This window comes from Microcaecilia unicolor, chromosome 2 (genome assembly GCF_901765095.1).
Source record: "Microcaecilia unicolor chromosome 2, aMicUni1.1, whole genome shotgun sequence".
Lineage (NCBI taxonomy): Eukaryota > Metazoa > Chordata > Amphibia > Gymnophiona > Siphonopidae > Microcaecilia > Microcaecilia unicolor.
In genome coordinates this window covers 573,853,539-573,870,514 of record NC_044032.1, presented here as the reverse complement: position 1 = coordinate 573,870,514, position 16,976 = coordinate 573,853,539, and the positions used below count along the sequence as shown (strand labels likewise).

The window sequence follows — 16,976 nt, the reverse complement described above, 5'->3', positions numbered from 1 at the left end:
ATGATTAAGCTTGGGACAGATGGTAATTAATGTTATAGCTACCATCCTCTTACTATATTTTGCAGACTGTGTATTTGTGTGACTGTTGTTCTACTTAATAAGGTTAGAAATAAAAAAAATAAGTGCTTGCTATACTGAATTTTCTTCAATTTCATGATTCAATTTGTCATTTTAGTTTTCTTTCCCATTTCCTTTACTTGTTTAACTTTCTTCCACTTCTGTCCCTTTTGTATTTGTCCTCTTACTTACATTCTCATTAAAGCCTCTCTTTCTGCCTGCTCTACCTCCTCTTCTTCCTGTGTCTGCTTTTCCCTTTAACTCCCCTCACTCTGACTTCTTAGCTTGCGTTAGTGTTGCCTGGCTCCCTTTACCGAATCACACAAAGCCAACATCACCCAGTGTTCTTTAGTTCACTATCATAACACTGAAGTAAGGCCAGTGGCACACAGTTCAGAAGCAACAAACTGCTTTGCAAGCAGCAATGAACAAAGCGGACACTGGCTATAACTATGCTAATACATTATCCAGTGCTGGTCAGCTGTGGTAATCAGTATCAGTGTTAGACTCAGATTGGGGGAGGGGGAAAACTTGCCTGATGTCAGACTTAGTCTGCTTGCAGCAGACTTTCCAGGTCTGGGTGATAATACTGTTGTACACAGATAGCTGGACTGCCGATGATAATCCATCAATTGCTCTGAGCGTGTTATACCAGTGGTTGGCTTCACTGCTTCCAGTCTCTTCAGTAAAGCCTTCAAACAGATAAAGTTCAATTAATAATAAAACCTAGGAAAGCAAAGGGTTCCTCCTAGACACATTCAAAAATAATGCTGATGTCGTTCTGTATTTTACCCTACTTTCTAACAGGAAGAGTATTTAGATGCTATCAGATTTTTATGTTTTAAATTTTAGAGCAGTTCTTTTCTTTACTTGAGAGTCCTGTTAAAAGTTCAGGGTTCCCATGGTTTTTTTTCTGTTTCTGTCTGATACATTTACAATCATGTTCATCATCTTTGCTCTTTAGTTAATAAGAACTCCCCTCCCCCTAATACCAAAGGTAAAGGCGCTTTAAACTGGAAAAAAAAAAATCTGAAAAGGTCAGCAGAGGCACACTAGCTCTACAAGTTATTTTTTTTCTAAATTATGAGAAACATCAGCAATATTTTAGTGTGATTGTTCAGTCAGAGCATTAAAATACAGAAAATGACATGTAGATTAGGAGCTGGAGGACACTTCATAACTTACCCGGCATCAGGGCCGGTCTTAGCAACTGCAGGGCCCTATGCAGCCCTGTTTGGTGCCCCCTCCCCCCCACCTAGCCCCACACCTTGTTGACAAGATGCGTTTGAAACATTTTTTTATTTCAAATAAAGACAGATCAAGCAAAACTTGTACAGAAAAACTAATTCAAATATGTAAAGTGCTATCATAGGAAACCTTTGGGTTTAAAAAGCAAAACCATATGCATGTAAGGACTGGATAAATACCTTTAATATATAATACTTGGTAGCAATAAAGAAAAAGTGATTGAATATTCACATAGCAAGCAGCCTGAGCCAACAGATTTATTTTTCACTGAACATAATTTTCTATGAACTTGGCTGCTAATAGTGTGCTGAACTGGACAATGTTGGCACATTTAGACTGATTCTGGACAGTTCTGCACGAAGGAAACCCTTCCCTCATTAATCAATATCTTATCTGTGAACAGTAATAATAAAATAAAAGGCAAGTGCATTTTTATACTATACCACTGCATTCCCCAAGCAAAAGTAGCAAGTTCCCACATGCCATTTTTTTTTTCTTTAGATGTAGGCACAGGAAAAAAAAAAGATTTTAAATGTTCCCAGGTTTCAATCTAATTCATGTTTAATGTGGGATAAAATGCAATAAATAAGTAAATAAATAGAAACGCTGAACGTTGAGCAACTAATTCTCATAACATGATGTCTGTTTAGTGGCCCTTTACCAGGAGAAAAAAATATCTCTGCACAAATATAATAGTACTAGGGTGTCCCTTTAACCAGCCCCTCCAAATGACACAGATATTTTTTTTCAGTATCTTCCCCTCCCCATCCCTTTACCAGCCCCTCCAAACAGATATACCTTGATTTTTTTTTTTTTTTTTTACAGTATGCTCCCCCTCTCCACCCACCTACTGCCGCCGGCGCAGACCCTTCTATTGCCACATCTTCTTTAAATGGCTGCCAAGACTTCCACTGGCGGCCTTGCAAGACTTCAGCAGAAGTCTTGCAAGGCCGCTGCTAGAAATCTCAGCAGCCATTTTTAAAGAGCGATGCGGCAACAGAGGGGTCAGCGCTGGCAGCAGGCAGGAAAGACTGGGGATCTTTCCTGCCCCAAAGATTCCACTAGACCATCAGGGTGGCTTCAGGTAGGTTGCCGGGAGGGCACCCTGCGCTTGGGGAGGGGAGGCAAGGAGTCTGATCACGGCAATGGCGGGGAGTGGGAGGGCGCGTAGTGGGGCCCTGTACAACCGTTCTTGTCGCCCCTGCCTAAGACCGCCCTGCTTGGCATCAGGCTTACCCACCTATTTTTAATCCTTTCAACCCAATGGATGTTAGAAAGAAATTATACATAAGATGTTAAGAATGACTGTTAAAGGGCAAAATAGCTCTCTAAAACAGAACAGGACCAAATTTGGTGTGAGGATAAAGCCAGTAAAAAAGTATCACATTCAAAAGTGGGCCAATCAGACTGGGGGTTCCGAGGAAGTAAGTTGCCCCCCAAAATTGGCCCAATACATTCTAAGCAAGAAGCAGTTCCAGCTTCTGCAACATACAAACTGACCCAGTGAAACATAGCAGTTGGGGGGGGGGGGGGTGCCTTAGCCTTCACTCTCAAGGGCCACCAACAGGTTAGTTTTTTCAGGATACCCCTAATCTAAGCTGTCATTTCTAGGCCGCTAAATTGCCACAAAAGGGTCCAAAGCGGTTTACAATAAGACATAGGAAAAAAAATACAAGGAATAATAACAACAGAACCTTAAATGCAACAATTAGTAGCCTAGCCTAGGTTAGCAAACAAATATTCATCAAATAAAACAGCCTTAAGATTTTACAAAAAACAAACATAAGAATTTTCAAGTCTTAGATCAATGGAAGAGATTGTCCAGTACAAAGCAGCCCGATAAGATTAACATCTTTCATAATTTCTTTAGACACAGACGATAGATTGGAGGAAAGAAGAAAATATTGCTGTTATTCAATTTTACAGTTAATTGAGATAAGGAACAATAAAGTAATTCATATAAAACCCCCCAAAACCTAAAACTAAACCATGTAAAGATGTGAAAATCAGACAAGAAACCCTATAAACAATACTAGTATTTACTAATAACCAATGTAAATCTGTTACAATGGATTAAACTATCATACTTACTAAGTCAAAGATCATTTTAGCAGCTGTACTCTGTACAAGTTGTAACCTATCCAGTGGTGTGCTGGAGCCGGCTTGCACGGCTCGCAAGAGCCAGTTGTTAACTTTGCTCGGCTCTTGTGAGCCGGTTGTTGAATTGTGTGAGCCGGCTCTCTTCCTCCCTCCAATCCGGTCCCTTACGTCAGCGACTTCACGAATTCTTCGGGGTCGCTGCAAGCGCTGACTCTCCCACGCTGGCGCTGCAGGTTCGCATTTTAAAAATGGCCGCCGAGACTTCCAGAGGCGGCCTCGCGAGACTTCTGCCGAAGTCTTGGAGACCGCCCTTGTAAGTCTCGGCGGCCATTTTGGAATCGCGAACCTGCAGCGCCAGCGGGGAGAGTCCGCGCTTGCAGCGACCCCGAAGAATTCGTGAAGTCGCTGACGTAAGGGACCGGATCCGGAGGGAGGGAGGGAGAAGGGAGGGAGTTGAATTCGCCGAACTCGGGAGGGGGTGGCAGGGGAGAGAAGGGAGTCGCTGGGCATTTGTGAATGGAGGGAGGGGAGGGAGAGAAGGGTCGCTATAGGTGCATGCAAGGGCAGGGCAGGAGAGAGGAGGGTCACTGCTGGACATGGGTGCATGCAGGGCAGGGGACAGGAGGGTCAATGGACATGGGTGGTTGGAGGGCAGGGGAGAGGAGGGTCACTACTGGACATGGGTGCATGCAGGGCAGGGGACAGGAGGGTCAATGGACATGGGTGGATGGAGGGCAGGGGACAGGAGGGTCACTGCTGGACATGGGTGGATGGAGGGCAGGGGAGAGGAGGGTCACTGCTGGACATGGGTGCATGCAGGGCAGGGGAGAGGAGGGTCACGGTTGGACATGGGTGCATGCAGGGCAGGGGAGAGGAGGATCACTGGGTATAGGTGCATGCAGGGCAGGGGACAGGAGGGTCACTGGACATGGGTGGATGGAGAGGAGGGGAGAGAGAAGAAATGCTGGACATGGATGGAGGGGACAGAAGAGTGAGGAAGGAGATGAGATGAGGGAAAAGGAAGAGAGGAGAAAAACTGCACATGGATGAAGAAAATAGGCAGAAGCTGAGGACCAGAAATGAAGAAGAAAGGAAGAAAGAAATAAATGGAAAGGAAGCCCTGGAAACGGAGTTAAGAGGACAGATAGCAGCAGAATCGGATACTGGGCCAGCATGATCAGAAAAACAGTCACCAGACAACAAAGGTAGAAAAAAAAATCATTTTATTTTCATTACTAGTAAACAAAGGCCCGTTTCTGAGCGCAATGAAACGGGCACTAGCAAGGGTTTCATGGCTGCATGGCTCGTCGCGGTTTTACCTGGTTCGTGGCATGCAGCGCTGCTGTTTCCGTTGTAGCTCTGTGTGGGTGGCGGTTTTCGTGCCCCGCCCTCGACGTCATCGCGTTTTGACGCGAGGGCGGAGCAGAGCTACAGTGTGGAAATCCGGAGTTTGTGGCCTGAGTAGATCGTTGGAGGTGAGAATCTGCTCCGCCCTCAACGTCATAACGTTTGACGCGAGGGTGGGGCCCACAGACTGTGACTTTTGTGGCTTCAGAGCTTCAAACATACGAACTGACTTCAGTGACGTCAGCAGACAATAGAACGTTGAGGGTGAGTTTTATATATATAGATAGTGTTTGGAATATGTTCACTTTGAAAATCAGGTGCTCAACATTAAAAGTTTATATTTATTTACTTATTTATGGCATTTTATCCCACATTAAACATGAATTAGATTGGAACCTGGGATCACTTAATTTTTTTTTCCTAGAGAGAGTAATGCATTGCCCCCCCCCCCCCCCCCGGCTATAGCCAGCTCTGCAATTTTTTTTTTTTGGGGGGGGGGGCGCAGAGGTGGACCGGGGAGAGAGCCTGTTAAAAATTTACCAGCACACCACTGAACCTATCTAATTGTTTTTATTTGGAAGACCAACATACACTGAGTTGCAATAATCAAGCTGTGACAATACATAAGAGTAAACATTTTGAATTGGTGGTACAGTGTCAAAATAGGACTACTACTATTTAACACTTCTATAGCGCTACAAGGCATACGCAGTGCTGTACACCATACCAAATTGTCCTTAACTGCCTCAGATTTTAAAAAACACCCTTTTTATTAGATTGCTAATTTGTGGCTCAAATGACAGGGTGTAATCAAAAAATATCCCTAAAATTCAGGATGTTTGAAACGCAGGATGCAAGTCTAACAGAATCACAGCAGGAACAGACGGCAAAGTATTGCTAAATCAAAGAACCTTGGTCTTCAGCACTAAGCATCCACATATATGCCTTGTAACCCATGATTTTAAATTTTATTAACCCTTTAGTGTCCAATGTTCCCGTAATAAGCCATATGGGAACAGATTGATGGGAACATTGTACACTAATTAATACATGATGATATAGCTAATGGGTCAATTCTAAATTGTCCAGTACAGGTAGACAGATAAATATATTGTCAGTGGAAGAAAACATATATGCTCCTGAAGGTAAGAAAATAGCACTCGAAATGCTCATGACAATATTAAATAGAATGGGAGAAAGTGGCAACACCTGTGGTACTTCACATACTGGAACCCACGATCTAGATTTCTCACCGTCCCACAGCATACAAATATCAGGAGTTCCACTGCTTGATTGTAGGGTGCAAAACACAAAGAATATCCCCTGAGCCGAAGATGAGCACACAGCCACCCCCACACAGCTGACACGGCACCCATGCCTCGGACAACCGGACCATAGGAAGCTGAGTAACTGCCCGTGGTCAGCGCGATACCCCCAATTTAGGACAGCCAAGGTGAGGAGAGCGAAGAAGGAACTCCCATTTGCCAGACTAACCGGCAAAGTAACTCCAGCTTGAACAACCGGAGAACTGCAGGGCAGACCACAGCCGAAGAGGAACTCCCATCTCCCAGCCAAGCCGACAGGGAACTCCGGCTCGAGTAATCGAGAAGTGCAGGGCAGATCGTAGCAACGGTGCTCATACCGATGGCAGCAGTAGCGGCGGCTAGCAGTTGATAAGGAGAAATATTCCTGCTGTCAACCGATTCTGAGAACTGCCCTCATCCAAACGGTCGTCAGTATGAATGAAGGACTGCGATAGCAGAACCAATAAAACGATCAGAAAGACGCCCAACAACGACAGAACAGAAAGGGGAAACATCAACTTGGAGAGGTGAGATAGGCTAGATGGCGGACGGAGGGGATAAATAATGGTTCCTGTAGAGATCAACTGGTCCGCCATACTGTACTAACCTGCCTTGCAACAAAGAACACTAAAAAGGAAGTTAATACCTCCAGACAGTCTAAAACAAACAAAAAAAGGGATAGGAAAAACTCACTCGCAGAGAAATTGAAGCCCAATAAATGATATGAAATGGTGAAGAAAGAAAAAGCTCACACCAAACCACTCCTGAACAAGGAAACACAAACAAGATCTGCTGAACCCTGAGGATAACATAAAAGCGAACAGAAAAGATAAGCAAAGGCATACAGGGACCTAATCTCATAAACAAACATAAATATTAGCAACCACAAACACCAATCACACATCCACTCATACACAAACACTCAAAAAAAAAAAAACCCTTCCCGCACGGCAGTCCACATCGTACCACCGAGAACTAGGTAGTAGACTCCAGACACCTCACTAACAGGTCTTATGAATGACCTCATTGCACACGTAACAATCCAGGTTAATAGGGAGTACACTGCAGATACCTTACTAACAGATCACGGCAGATACCACTAGCTAAAGCAATAACGATTTCACCCTCCTAATTACTAAAGGAACCAAAATTAACACTATAAAGCTGCTCCTAGGAATTTACTCCTTTACACTGATCCAAGCAATAATTGTCACACCTCGTGACGATAACATTATACCATTACTATACAACCAATTCCAGACAATAAGACATACCAACTCCCAACAAAATGACAATAGAACATTTAACGGAAAATCAATGACCCAAGAACAAATGTTACAAATCACAAAAAAAACACCAAACAAATCCAAACAAACGACAACTAATAAAAATACTGCTACTACTACTTAACATTTCTAAAGCGCTACTAGGGTTACGCAGCGCTGTACAGTTTAACAAAGAAGGACAGTCCCTGCTCAAAAGAGCTTACAATCTAAAGGATGAAATGTCAAGGTGGGCAGTCTAGATTTCCTGAATAGAGGTATAATGGTTAGGTGCCAAAGGCGACATTGAAGAGGTGGGCTTTGAGCAAGGATTTGAAGATGGGCAGGGTTTCAGTTAGGGCGAGCAGTTGAAGGGAACGGGAGATGAAGAGATCATGGGTGAAGGAAAGTTTGTTGCAGACCGAGCGGGCATTCCACAGGGCACACGAGAAGGGGAGGGAATAGGGGGGGGGAGGAGGGGAATAGAGATGAGATTGCATGGATAAGACAAGGACAGGTGTGGGGGACCTGGGTTGGGATTGATGTCTCCCGCGGATAGCTGGAGAAGGAGCAAGAGAGTGCGGAGGAGGGTGGGGGAGGTAGGGCGACGAAGGCGGGATGCAATTAGGAGGAATGGGGAAGGGTTAATGGCAGGAAGGAGGTGTTGAAGGTTGAGAGCTAGGAAGGAGGAGGACAGGAGAGATGGTGAGGTGGTGGGGGACGGGGGTGGGTAGGGTATTGCAGTAGTGAGGAGGACGGGAGAGGACATAGATGGGCAGTGAGTTCCTGCGGTAGACAGCGGTAGGGGGAGGGGGAAAAGATTAGGAAGGGACAGGGCAAGGAAGAGAATGTGTATAGGGGCCATAAGTAGTGACTGAGGTGTTTACGGGTGCATATATAGTGACTGAGGTTAAGCAGGGACAGTGCCAAGATGAGGAAGTGTACTGGGATATGTATTAGTAGTAGCTGGGATATAATGTGATGATGATGAATGGTTTACTTTCAGGAACAGCTGTAATTTGGGTGGAATAAATTTGTGATAATTAGTGTAGTTGGGAAGGCTATTTAAGAAGTGTAAATCATGGGGTGAGTGGGCCTAAACTTAAAACTTGTGGAATGTATTTCCTGCAAATAATGGCCAAAAACCAAGGAAAACCAGGCAGACATCTATGGTCTTTCAGGCTGGATTCAAATGACCTCATGGGAGGCTCCAACTACTACTAATTGACATTTCAAACAGAATATTAAACCACACCTAGGCAATTCAAAACTGTTTAGAGAAAACCAGGTGGGATGATGGAGGGGGGGTGGGGGCTCAGCACACTTTGATCAGAGAGAAAGACCAGTGCAGAGTACAAGCAGCCTTAAATCTAGTGTTCAGATTGACAGACATCAATAAGATAATCGATAAGCAAGTTTAGTAGAGCACATAAACTTAAAACTTATGGAATGTATTTCCTGCAAAATCTATCAGTAGAATCTATGCAAATAATGGCCAAAAACCAAGGAAAACCAGGCAGACTTATCTATGGTCTTTCAGGCTGGATTCAAACGACCTCATCAAAACAATCATCAAAACATTCGCAAAATAGATGAACCATACCACAAAATCCAAGTGGGATATATTAACGCCAGATCCACAGTAAGCAAAACAGAAACACTAACAGACTGGATCACATCTGAAGCCCTTGATTTACAGTTCATCAACAAAACATGGATTCATGACCAAAATGAAACCATAATCCTGGATCTTTCTACCCCAGGATACAAAATTACACACTGGATCAGGAAACAAAAAAGAGGAGGAGGTATCACACTAATTTACAGATCCCACTTCACCATTGAAACCATAGCAGAGTCAATAACACCTCAACTTGAAATTGCCACAATCAGGTTACAACACAAAATCCTAATCGACCATCTGAACTGCATCATATTTTATAGACCACCAGGTAAGTGGAAAGAATCCCAGACAAATTTCACGGAATTCATATCAGTCACCTGCACAAATAACTCAAATGTACTGGTCGTATGAGATATCAACCTTCACTTAGAAGATCTAGATTCAAATAGTGTGCGAGAATTTAAGAATTTCCTCCATCTTTGGAATTTGCAATGAACACAAGCGAATGTTACCCACATAAAAGGTCACACTCTTGACTTAGTCGCACACAAATTTGTAACAGCGCGAAACTTCAAAATAACAGAACATAAATGGTCGGAAACCCCAGGGTCTGATCATTTCAAACTAAATCTGACTCTACAATGGCTGAAGAGTCATCATCAAGCAAACGAAAAAAATAACATAAAACACTAGAGGTAGTGTGGACGCAAAACATTTTGGCAATCAATATACGACAATAATTAGTCAACATCAACTGACTCGATAAACTATATCGTAGAGTGGGAAAAAATGCATCTCTGTTCTAAACGAAATAGTTCCAATACGAACTAAAACTGCACACAAACACAATAAAACCCCTTGGTTTAACGATGAATTGAAAAAACGAAAAACAATAGCAGACAACTAGAACGAGCTTGGAGAAAAATAAAAAATGAACAAACACTAAATACATGGAAAGAATCACAAAGAAAATACAAATATGAGATAAAAAAATCCAAACGGAATTAACTACAAAGAACAAATAGGAACTGACTACAAGGACCTGAAGAAACTATATAAGCTTTTGGACAATCTACTAGACACCAAACCAATTACCACACTAAATAAATGCATTCCGCCAGCGAATGACCTTGGCAAATACTCAAAGAAAAAAATTGTCAAACTAAGCAAAACTATGTCTCAAGAAAACAACAAACCAACAAAAAGAGGGTGGGTCCAAGTCTCCCGCAAAAAACACATGAAACAACAATGAAAGCAGAAGAAAACCAAAATAGACAAGATAAAAAACACAGAGTAAGAGCACAAAAAAAGTTTTATTGGGACCCTACACGGTCCGTGTTTCGGCCAAACAGCCTTCTTCAGGGGTCTTCAAAATGCCGTATACAAATGTACCTCCAGAATTCTCATGGAGTAAAAGGCATACACGCTGGTGCTGTCCAAAATCGAGCGTAGGCGTGAAAACCTGTAAAACAACAACCTTGACAACTTCCTTGATGTACTAGACCCACACCCAGGAGAACACCCAGCAGATCGAACGTGGTCAAACTTCAGCCAGATCACAGATGAAACAGTTCTACAGGCAACAAGCAAGGTTGCAACTGCGTACTGTCAACTGGACGCATGTCCCAACTATTTAATGAAATCGCCTCCCGACCGTTCCATTGCAGACTTCACATCCCACCGGTGGTGTGCTGGTAAATGTTTAACAACAGGCTCTCTCCCCGGTTCCCCTCTGCGCCCCCCCCCCCCCAAATTGCAGAGATGGCTATGGCCGGGGAGAGAGCCTGGGGGAGGGGGGGGGGGTGGCAATGCATTACTCCAGGGGAAAAAAAATTAAAATGATCCCAGGTTCCAATCTAATTCATGTTTAATGTGGGATAAAATGCCATAAATAAGTAAATAAATATAAACTTTTAATGTTGAGCACCTGATTCTCAAAGTGAACATATTCCAAACACTATAATGAAAATAAAATGATTTTTTTCTACCTTTGTTGTCTGGTGACTGTTTTTCTGATCATGCTGGCCCAGTATCCGATTCTGCTGCTATCTGTCCTCTTAACTCTGTTTCCAGGGCTTCCTTTCCATTTATTTCTTTCCTTTCCTCCTTTTCTTCTTCATTTCTGGTCCTCAGCTTCTGTCTATTCATCCATGTGCAGTTTTTCTCCTCTCTTCCTTTTCCCTCATCTCCTTTCTCACTCTTCCCTCCCCTCCATCCATGTCCAGCATTTCTTCTCTCTCCCCTGCCCTCCATCCACCCATGTCCAGTGACCCTTCTCTCCCCTGCCCTCCATCCACCCATGTCCAGCAGTGACCCTCCTCTCCCCTGCCCTGCATGCACCCATGTCCAGCGACCCTTCTCTCCCCTGCCTGCCCTCCATCCACCCATGTCCAGCAGTGACCCTCCTCTCCCCTTCCCTGCCCTCCATGCACCCATATTTATTTATTTTATTTTTGTTACATTTGTACCCCGCGCTTTCCCACTCATGGCAGGCTCAATGCGGCTTAAATGGGGCAATGGAGGGTTAAGTGACTTGCCCAGAGTCACAAGGAGCTGCCTGTGCCTGAAGTGGGAATCAAACTCAGTTCCTCAGGACCAAAGTCCACCACCCTAACCACTAGGCCACTCCTCTATACCCAATGACCCTCCTCTCCCCTGCCCTCCATCCACCCATGTCCAGCAGTGACTCTCCCCTGCCCTCCATGATCCACCCATGTACAGCAGTGACCCTCCTCTCCTCTCCCCTGCCCTGTATGCATCAGTGACCCTTCTCTCCCCTCCATCCATCCATGCCCAGCGACTCCCTTCTCTCCCCTGCCACCCCCTCCCGAGTTGTTCAGCAAATTCTCCTTCCTCTCTCCATCCCTCCAGATCCGCTCCCTCACCAACCCTGCCTTGGCCATCGAATTCTTCGGGGCAGGCAGTGTTGCCTGCCCGCTGCTATTGCTGACTCTCCCCCACCGCCCGATCGCGCTTCAAAATGGCCACCGAGACTTACAGGGCAGCCTCCATGACTTCAGCAGAAGTCTCGCAAGGCCGCCTCTGGAAGTCTCAGTGGCCATTTTTAAAGCGCGAACTGGCAGCGGGGGAGTCAGCAATTGCAGCGGGCAGGCAACACTGCCTGCCCCAAAGAATTCGATGGCCAAGGCAGGGTCGGTGAGGGACCGGATCCGGGAGGGAGAGCCGGCTCACCCTTTCTAACAACTGGCTCGCAAGTCCGAGCAAAATTTAACAACCGGCTCTTGCGAGCCGGCTCCAGCACACCACTGCATCCCACCTAAACTACATGTTCCAACATGGTATATTCCCCGAGGCCAAAAGCAACATCATACTCACACCGTAACCAAAAGACACAAAGAAGAAAACAAATGATATCACTAACTACCGTCCTGTAGCTTCCATCCCATTGACAACCAAACTGATGGAAGGTATTGTAGCCAAGCATCTCAATGAATATATTGACAAATTCTCAATACTCCATGAATCACAATCTGGGTTCAGACCCCTTCATAGTACAGAAACTGTACTAGTTACTCTACTGGCCAAATTCAAACAGGAAATAGCACTAGGAAAAAACATTCTCCTACTCCAATTTGACACATCGAGCGCATTTGATATGGTAGATCACAACATACTACTAAGAATACTCGACAAGATAGGAATCAGAGGGAATATACTTAAATGGATCAAGGGGTTCATAACAACAAGGTCATATCAGGTTAAGGCAAACTCAACCATCTCACCACCATGGAAAGCTGAATGCGGAGTTCCGCAGAGATCGCCTCTGTCACCCTTTCTATTGAACCTAATGATGACCCCATTAGCCAAGTCCCTTTTCAACCAAGGCCTTAACTCTTATCTCTATGAAGATGTCACAATACATAAACTCATTCAAGTCGAATCCATCAGAAATCACCAACACAATAAGGAACAGCTTGAGCCTAATGGAAACCTGGGCATTGGCATTCAAACTGAAACTCAATAAAGAAAAAACACACTGTCTCATTCTCTCTTCCCAACACAGCACAAATCACCCCACAACCTTAATATCCTGGACTACACTCGTCCAATCTCAGACAATCTGAAAATACTTGGCAACACCATAGACAACAATCTAACTTTGGAAAACCAAGCCTCTGCCACCACAAAGAAAATGTTCCACAAAATGTGGAAACTCAAATGTGTAAAACAATTCTTCCCAAGGGAAACATTTCGTTAACATGATTCAAACAAATGAAGATACATACCTGAAGCAGGTATTCTCCGAGGACAGCAGGCTGATTATTCTCACTATTGGGTCGTCGTCTGCGACGGCCCAGCAGACCAGAACAAAAATTTGAAAGCAAAAGGAAGTCTCTGGAACGTTGCATCGCGCAGGGTGAGCACAGTGCGCATGCGCGAACGGCTTCCTGCCCGCAAAGCGAGCGTGTCCTTACTCAGTTTAATAAAAAGCAAAATATAGAACTGGAACAAATCCAAAGGGGAGGGAGGGAGGGTATGTGAGAATAATCAGCCTGCTGTCCTCAGAGAATACCTGCTACAGGTATATATCTTCATTTCTCCAAGGACAAGCAGGCTAATAATTCTCACCATTGGGGTATCCCTACCCCCAGGCTCACTCAAAACAAAGAACATTGGTCAATTGGGCCTCGCAACGGCGAGGACATAAGTTAGATTGACCTAAAAAGAAACACAACTAAGTGAGAGTGCAGCCTGGAACAGAACAAAAATGGGCCTAGGAGGGTGGAGTTGGATTCTAAACCCAAACAGATTCTGCAGCACCGACTGCCCAAACCGACTATCGCGTCAGGTATCCTGCTGAAGGCAGTAGTGAGATGTGAATGTGTGGACTGATGACCACGTTGCAGCCTTGCAAATCTCTTCAATGAAGGCTGATTTTAAGTGAGCCACCGACGCAGTCATGGCTCTAACTGTTATGATCGTGGTCAGAACCCCTCTCAAACTTACCTTTTGCCTGGGGGTCAGCTTTTTAGCTGGCTTCTGTTCTGTTTTTCTGTCCTGTTTGAGCTAGCTCTCTCTCTCTCTCTGTGCCGGCTGCTGCCAGCATGGGGCTAATTGTCTCACTTCACTGCAGCTGTGGGTATGGTCTGAGTTGCTCTTTCTCTCCCTGGGTTTACTGGCTTCAAGTGCTTCACGGTGTTGCATTGGTGTGGGTTGGGCCTCTATGGGTTTCAGTGTGCTCTCTGGGTCAGTGTTCTGTTGCCTGGGTCTAGGGAGTGTGACATCATCAGGGAGGGCCTTGATAAGGAAGTGGTGTTCTTTCCTTCAGGGCCTTCGCAACGTTTGCTTCCGGCTACTTGCTTTAGGTCCAGGTTGGTTTAGTGCAGTGTGCACTTGTGTCTTGTGTGTTTGACTTCCCTGTTTTTCCCTTTTGTTACAGTGAATAGCACTGCTGTTGGTGCAGTGCTGGAGTTTGGTGCTGGGAGCACCCTTGTTAGTAAGTGCTTAGGAAGCACCTTTTGCTGTTTGGGTATTTGGCTTTCCTGCCTGTTTCCTTGGTCTTCCCCGCTTTTCCTCGTGACCTGTGTTTAGCTGCTGTAGCTTGGTGCTTAGGAAGCACCGGGGTGAGAACCCGTGTTTAGCTGCTGCAGCTTGGTGCTTAGGAAGCACCAGTGTTAGATCTGGCATTTGTCTTCCCTTCCTTTTCCTTGTGGCTTCCCTGCACTTCTGTTAGTGTAGGGCGTAGGGGCACCCCTGTTAGTTTCTGTTAGGAGCACTGTTGTTAGTGGAGGGCTTAGGAGTTTTTCTGTTGGTGCTGGGCTTAGGAACACTTTTGGTCACTTTAGGAGTTAGGTGCACTTCAATTACAGCTTGTTCTAGTCCTGGTCCCTATGTCGTCCAGTAAGTCCTGCCGGCTACTCGAACCCAGGAGCTCAACTCCTGGGGGGCTTAGTAGCTAAGTGCAGGTGAAGCTGTGTGGACCAGTCCGGTGTGCTCCAGTCCAGTGTTCCAGTCTTGTGTCCTCCAGTCTGGGGGATTTCAGTCCAGTGTTCCAGTCCTGTGTCCTCCAGTCCGGGGGATTCCCGTCCAGTGTTCCGGTCCGGGGTTCCAGTCCTGTGTCCTCCAGTCCGGGGAATTCCAGTCCAGTGTTCCGGTTCGCTGGGCGGTGCCTGCAGTCCCTGCCGGTGTCGGTGTGCTTGACCGGCATTGGTTGATGGGTTTTGCCTGCTGCTGTCGCTCCTCGTCAGTAGGAATCGAACCCAGTTCCCCAGGATCAGAGTCCGCTGCACTAACCACTAGGCTACTCCTCCACTAATGAAGAGATTTGACCTTGTTTAAGTCCTTTTTACCCAGTAAGTGTTTCAGTTGAGTGGAGGCGTGGATGTTGAGGCTTTTTCCCTTTCATAATTTTTTGTACTTTACAGGGGTAAATATAGTGTTTAAATAGTATGTTGCACATTGCATGGAAGAGTATATGCTAAGAAATCTGATCACATTTCCCCTCTATTTCACAAATACCATTGGCATCCCATTACACAGAGAAATTATCAAAAAACTTTTAACCCTCACCTTTAAAGCCTTTTGGACAGGTTTACCGCAATACCTATCAAATCTTACCATTCCATATTCACCTATGTGTTTACTTCAATCCCTAAATAACTATCGTTTCATTTTTACCAACTAAACAAGCTATTCTTGAATCTACTAAGCACCATGCATTTTACTTTGCTGCTCCTTTTTATTGGAATTCCCTCCCTTGCGAAATCTGAGCCAAATTCTCATTCAAAAAATTTGAACCAGCAATAAAAACTTGGCTGTTTAGTCAGGCTTTTAATGCACCATAAGGTGTTTTGCTGCTGCAGGATCAGTTTTCTTTTTGTTGTTTTATTATTTCCCTGCTTCCCCCCATCTAATATTGCCTATTTCTATACCCTAACTTTTGAGAATGAATGCGGATGCATTCCTGTCATATTATCGGAGGTTTGCTTTTGTTTTTTTCTCATTTTTGATTTTTTATTGTACACTGCCTAGATCTACCTGTTGGCTTAAAGCAGTATATCAAGTTTGACCAAATAAATAAAAGCTTTTCCTGCATGTTGTGTTTATAGCAACCCACTGATACAAGGTAAGCTCTGTTTCATCATGGCTTTATTATGTTCTTTATGATTTTTGCAGTTTGTAAACAGTTTTTAAACTGTGCAGCACGTAATCTTCCATGGGTTGTTTACAACGTGCAGTCATTGGTTATAACTCCCTTGATCTGTAATTCATGCTACATATAGAAAGGTATGCTTTGGCTGTATTAGCCTGTAAGCATATCATGCATCACATTTGGGGTTAATTTCACATAATTATATCTTTTTGCACATATATTTCCTGCACATGTGCAACTCCTTCTCTTTATAATCAATGGATATATACTTTTTAACTTATTGGATACATATCTTTTGTTTTGTATTGCACTAACTTGACACCACTGAGAAGCTAGGGTCCATTGAGCAGATCTCATGTGTAGTCGTGCCATGGGCATAACATGAACTGAAGAGGCCTTATGCCCCAAGAGTCTCAACATCTGCCGAGCTGTGACTTGCTGAGATGCTCGAACCATGGACACCAGGGACAGAAGGTTGTCTGTCCGGGTCTTGGGGAGATAGGCTCGAACTGTTCTCGTGTTGAGCAATGCTCCAATGAATTCCAATTTCTGCACCGGATTGAGATAGGACTTGGGGTAATTTATTACGAACCCTAATAGTTCCAGCACCTGAATAGTTCTCCGCATGGACTCCTGAGCACCGTCCTCTGAGGTGCTCTTCACCAGCTAATCATCGAGATAAGGGAACACATGCACTCCCAAGCCTGCATAGCAACGCCACAACCACTGCTAGGCATGTTGTGAATACTCTGGGTGCTGACGCCAGGCCAAAGGGCAGTACATGGTAATGAAAGTGCTGCATTCCCAGCTGAAATCGAAGATACTTCCTGTGCGCTGGAAGTATCGGGATATGAGTGTAAGCGTCCTTTAAGTCCAGAGAGCATAACCAATCGTTTTCCTGAATCATGGGGTGACCAGGG

At 44.7% G+C, this 16,976-nt stretch overlaps 1 protein-coding gene across 1 annotated transcript in view; it reads right to left on the bottom strand.

The window, feature by feature from the left end:
• CFAP97 (cilia and flagella associated protein 97) overlaps positions 1 to 16,976 on the bottom strand; it is an 83,483-nt gene that overhangs the window by 18,232 nt on the left and 48,275 nt on the right. The window contains exon 5 of the mRNA XM_030191497.1: positions 593 to 749. Within this exon, the coding sequence (XP_030047357.1) occupies positions 593 to 749 (157 nt within the window). The remainder of the gene's footprint in view (positions 1 to 592; positions 750 to 16,976) is intronic.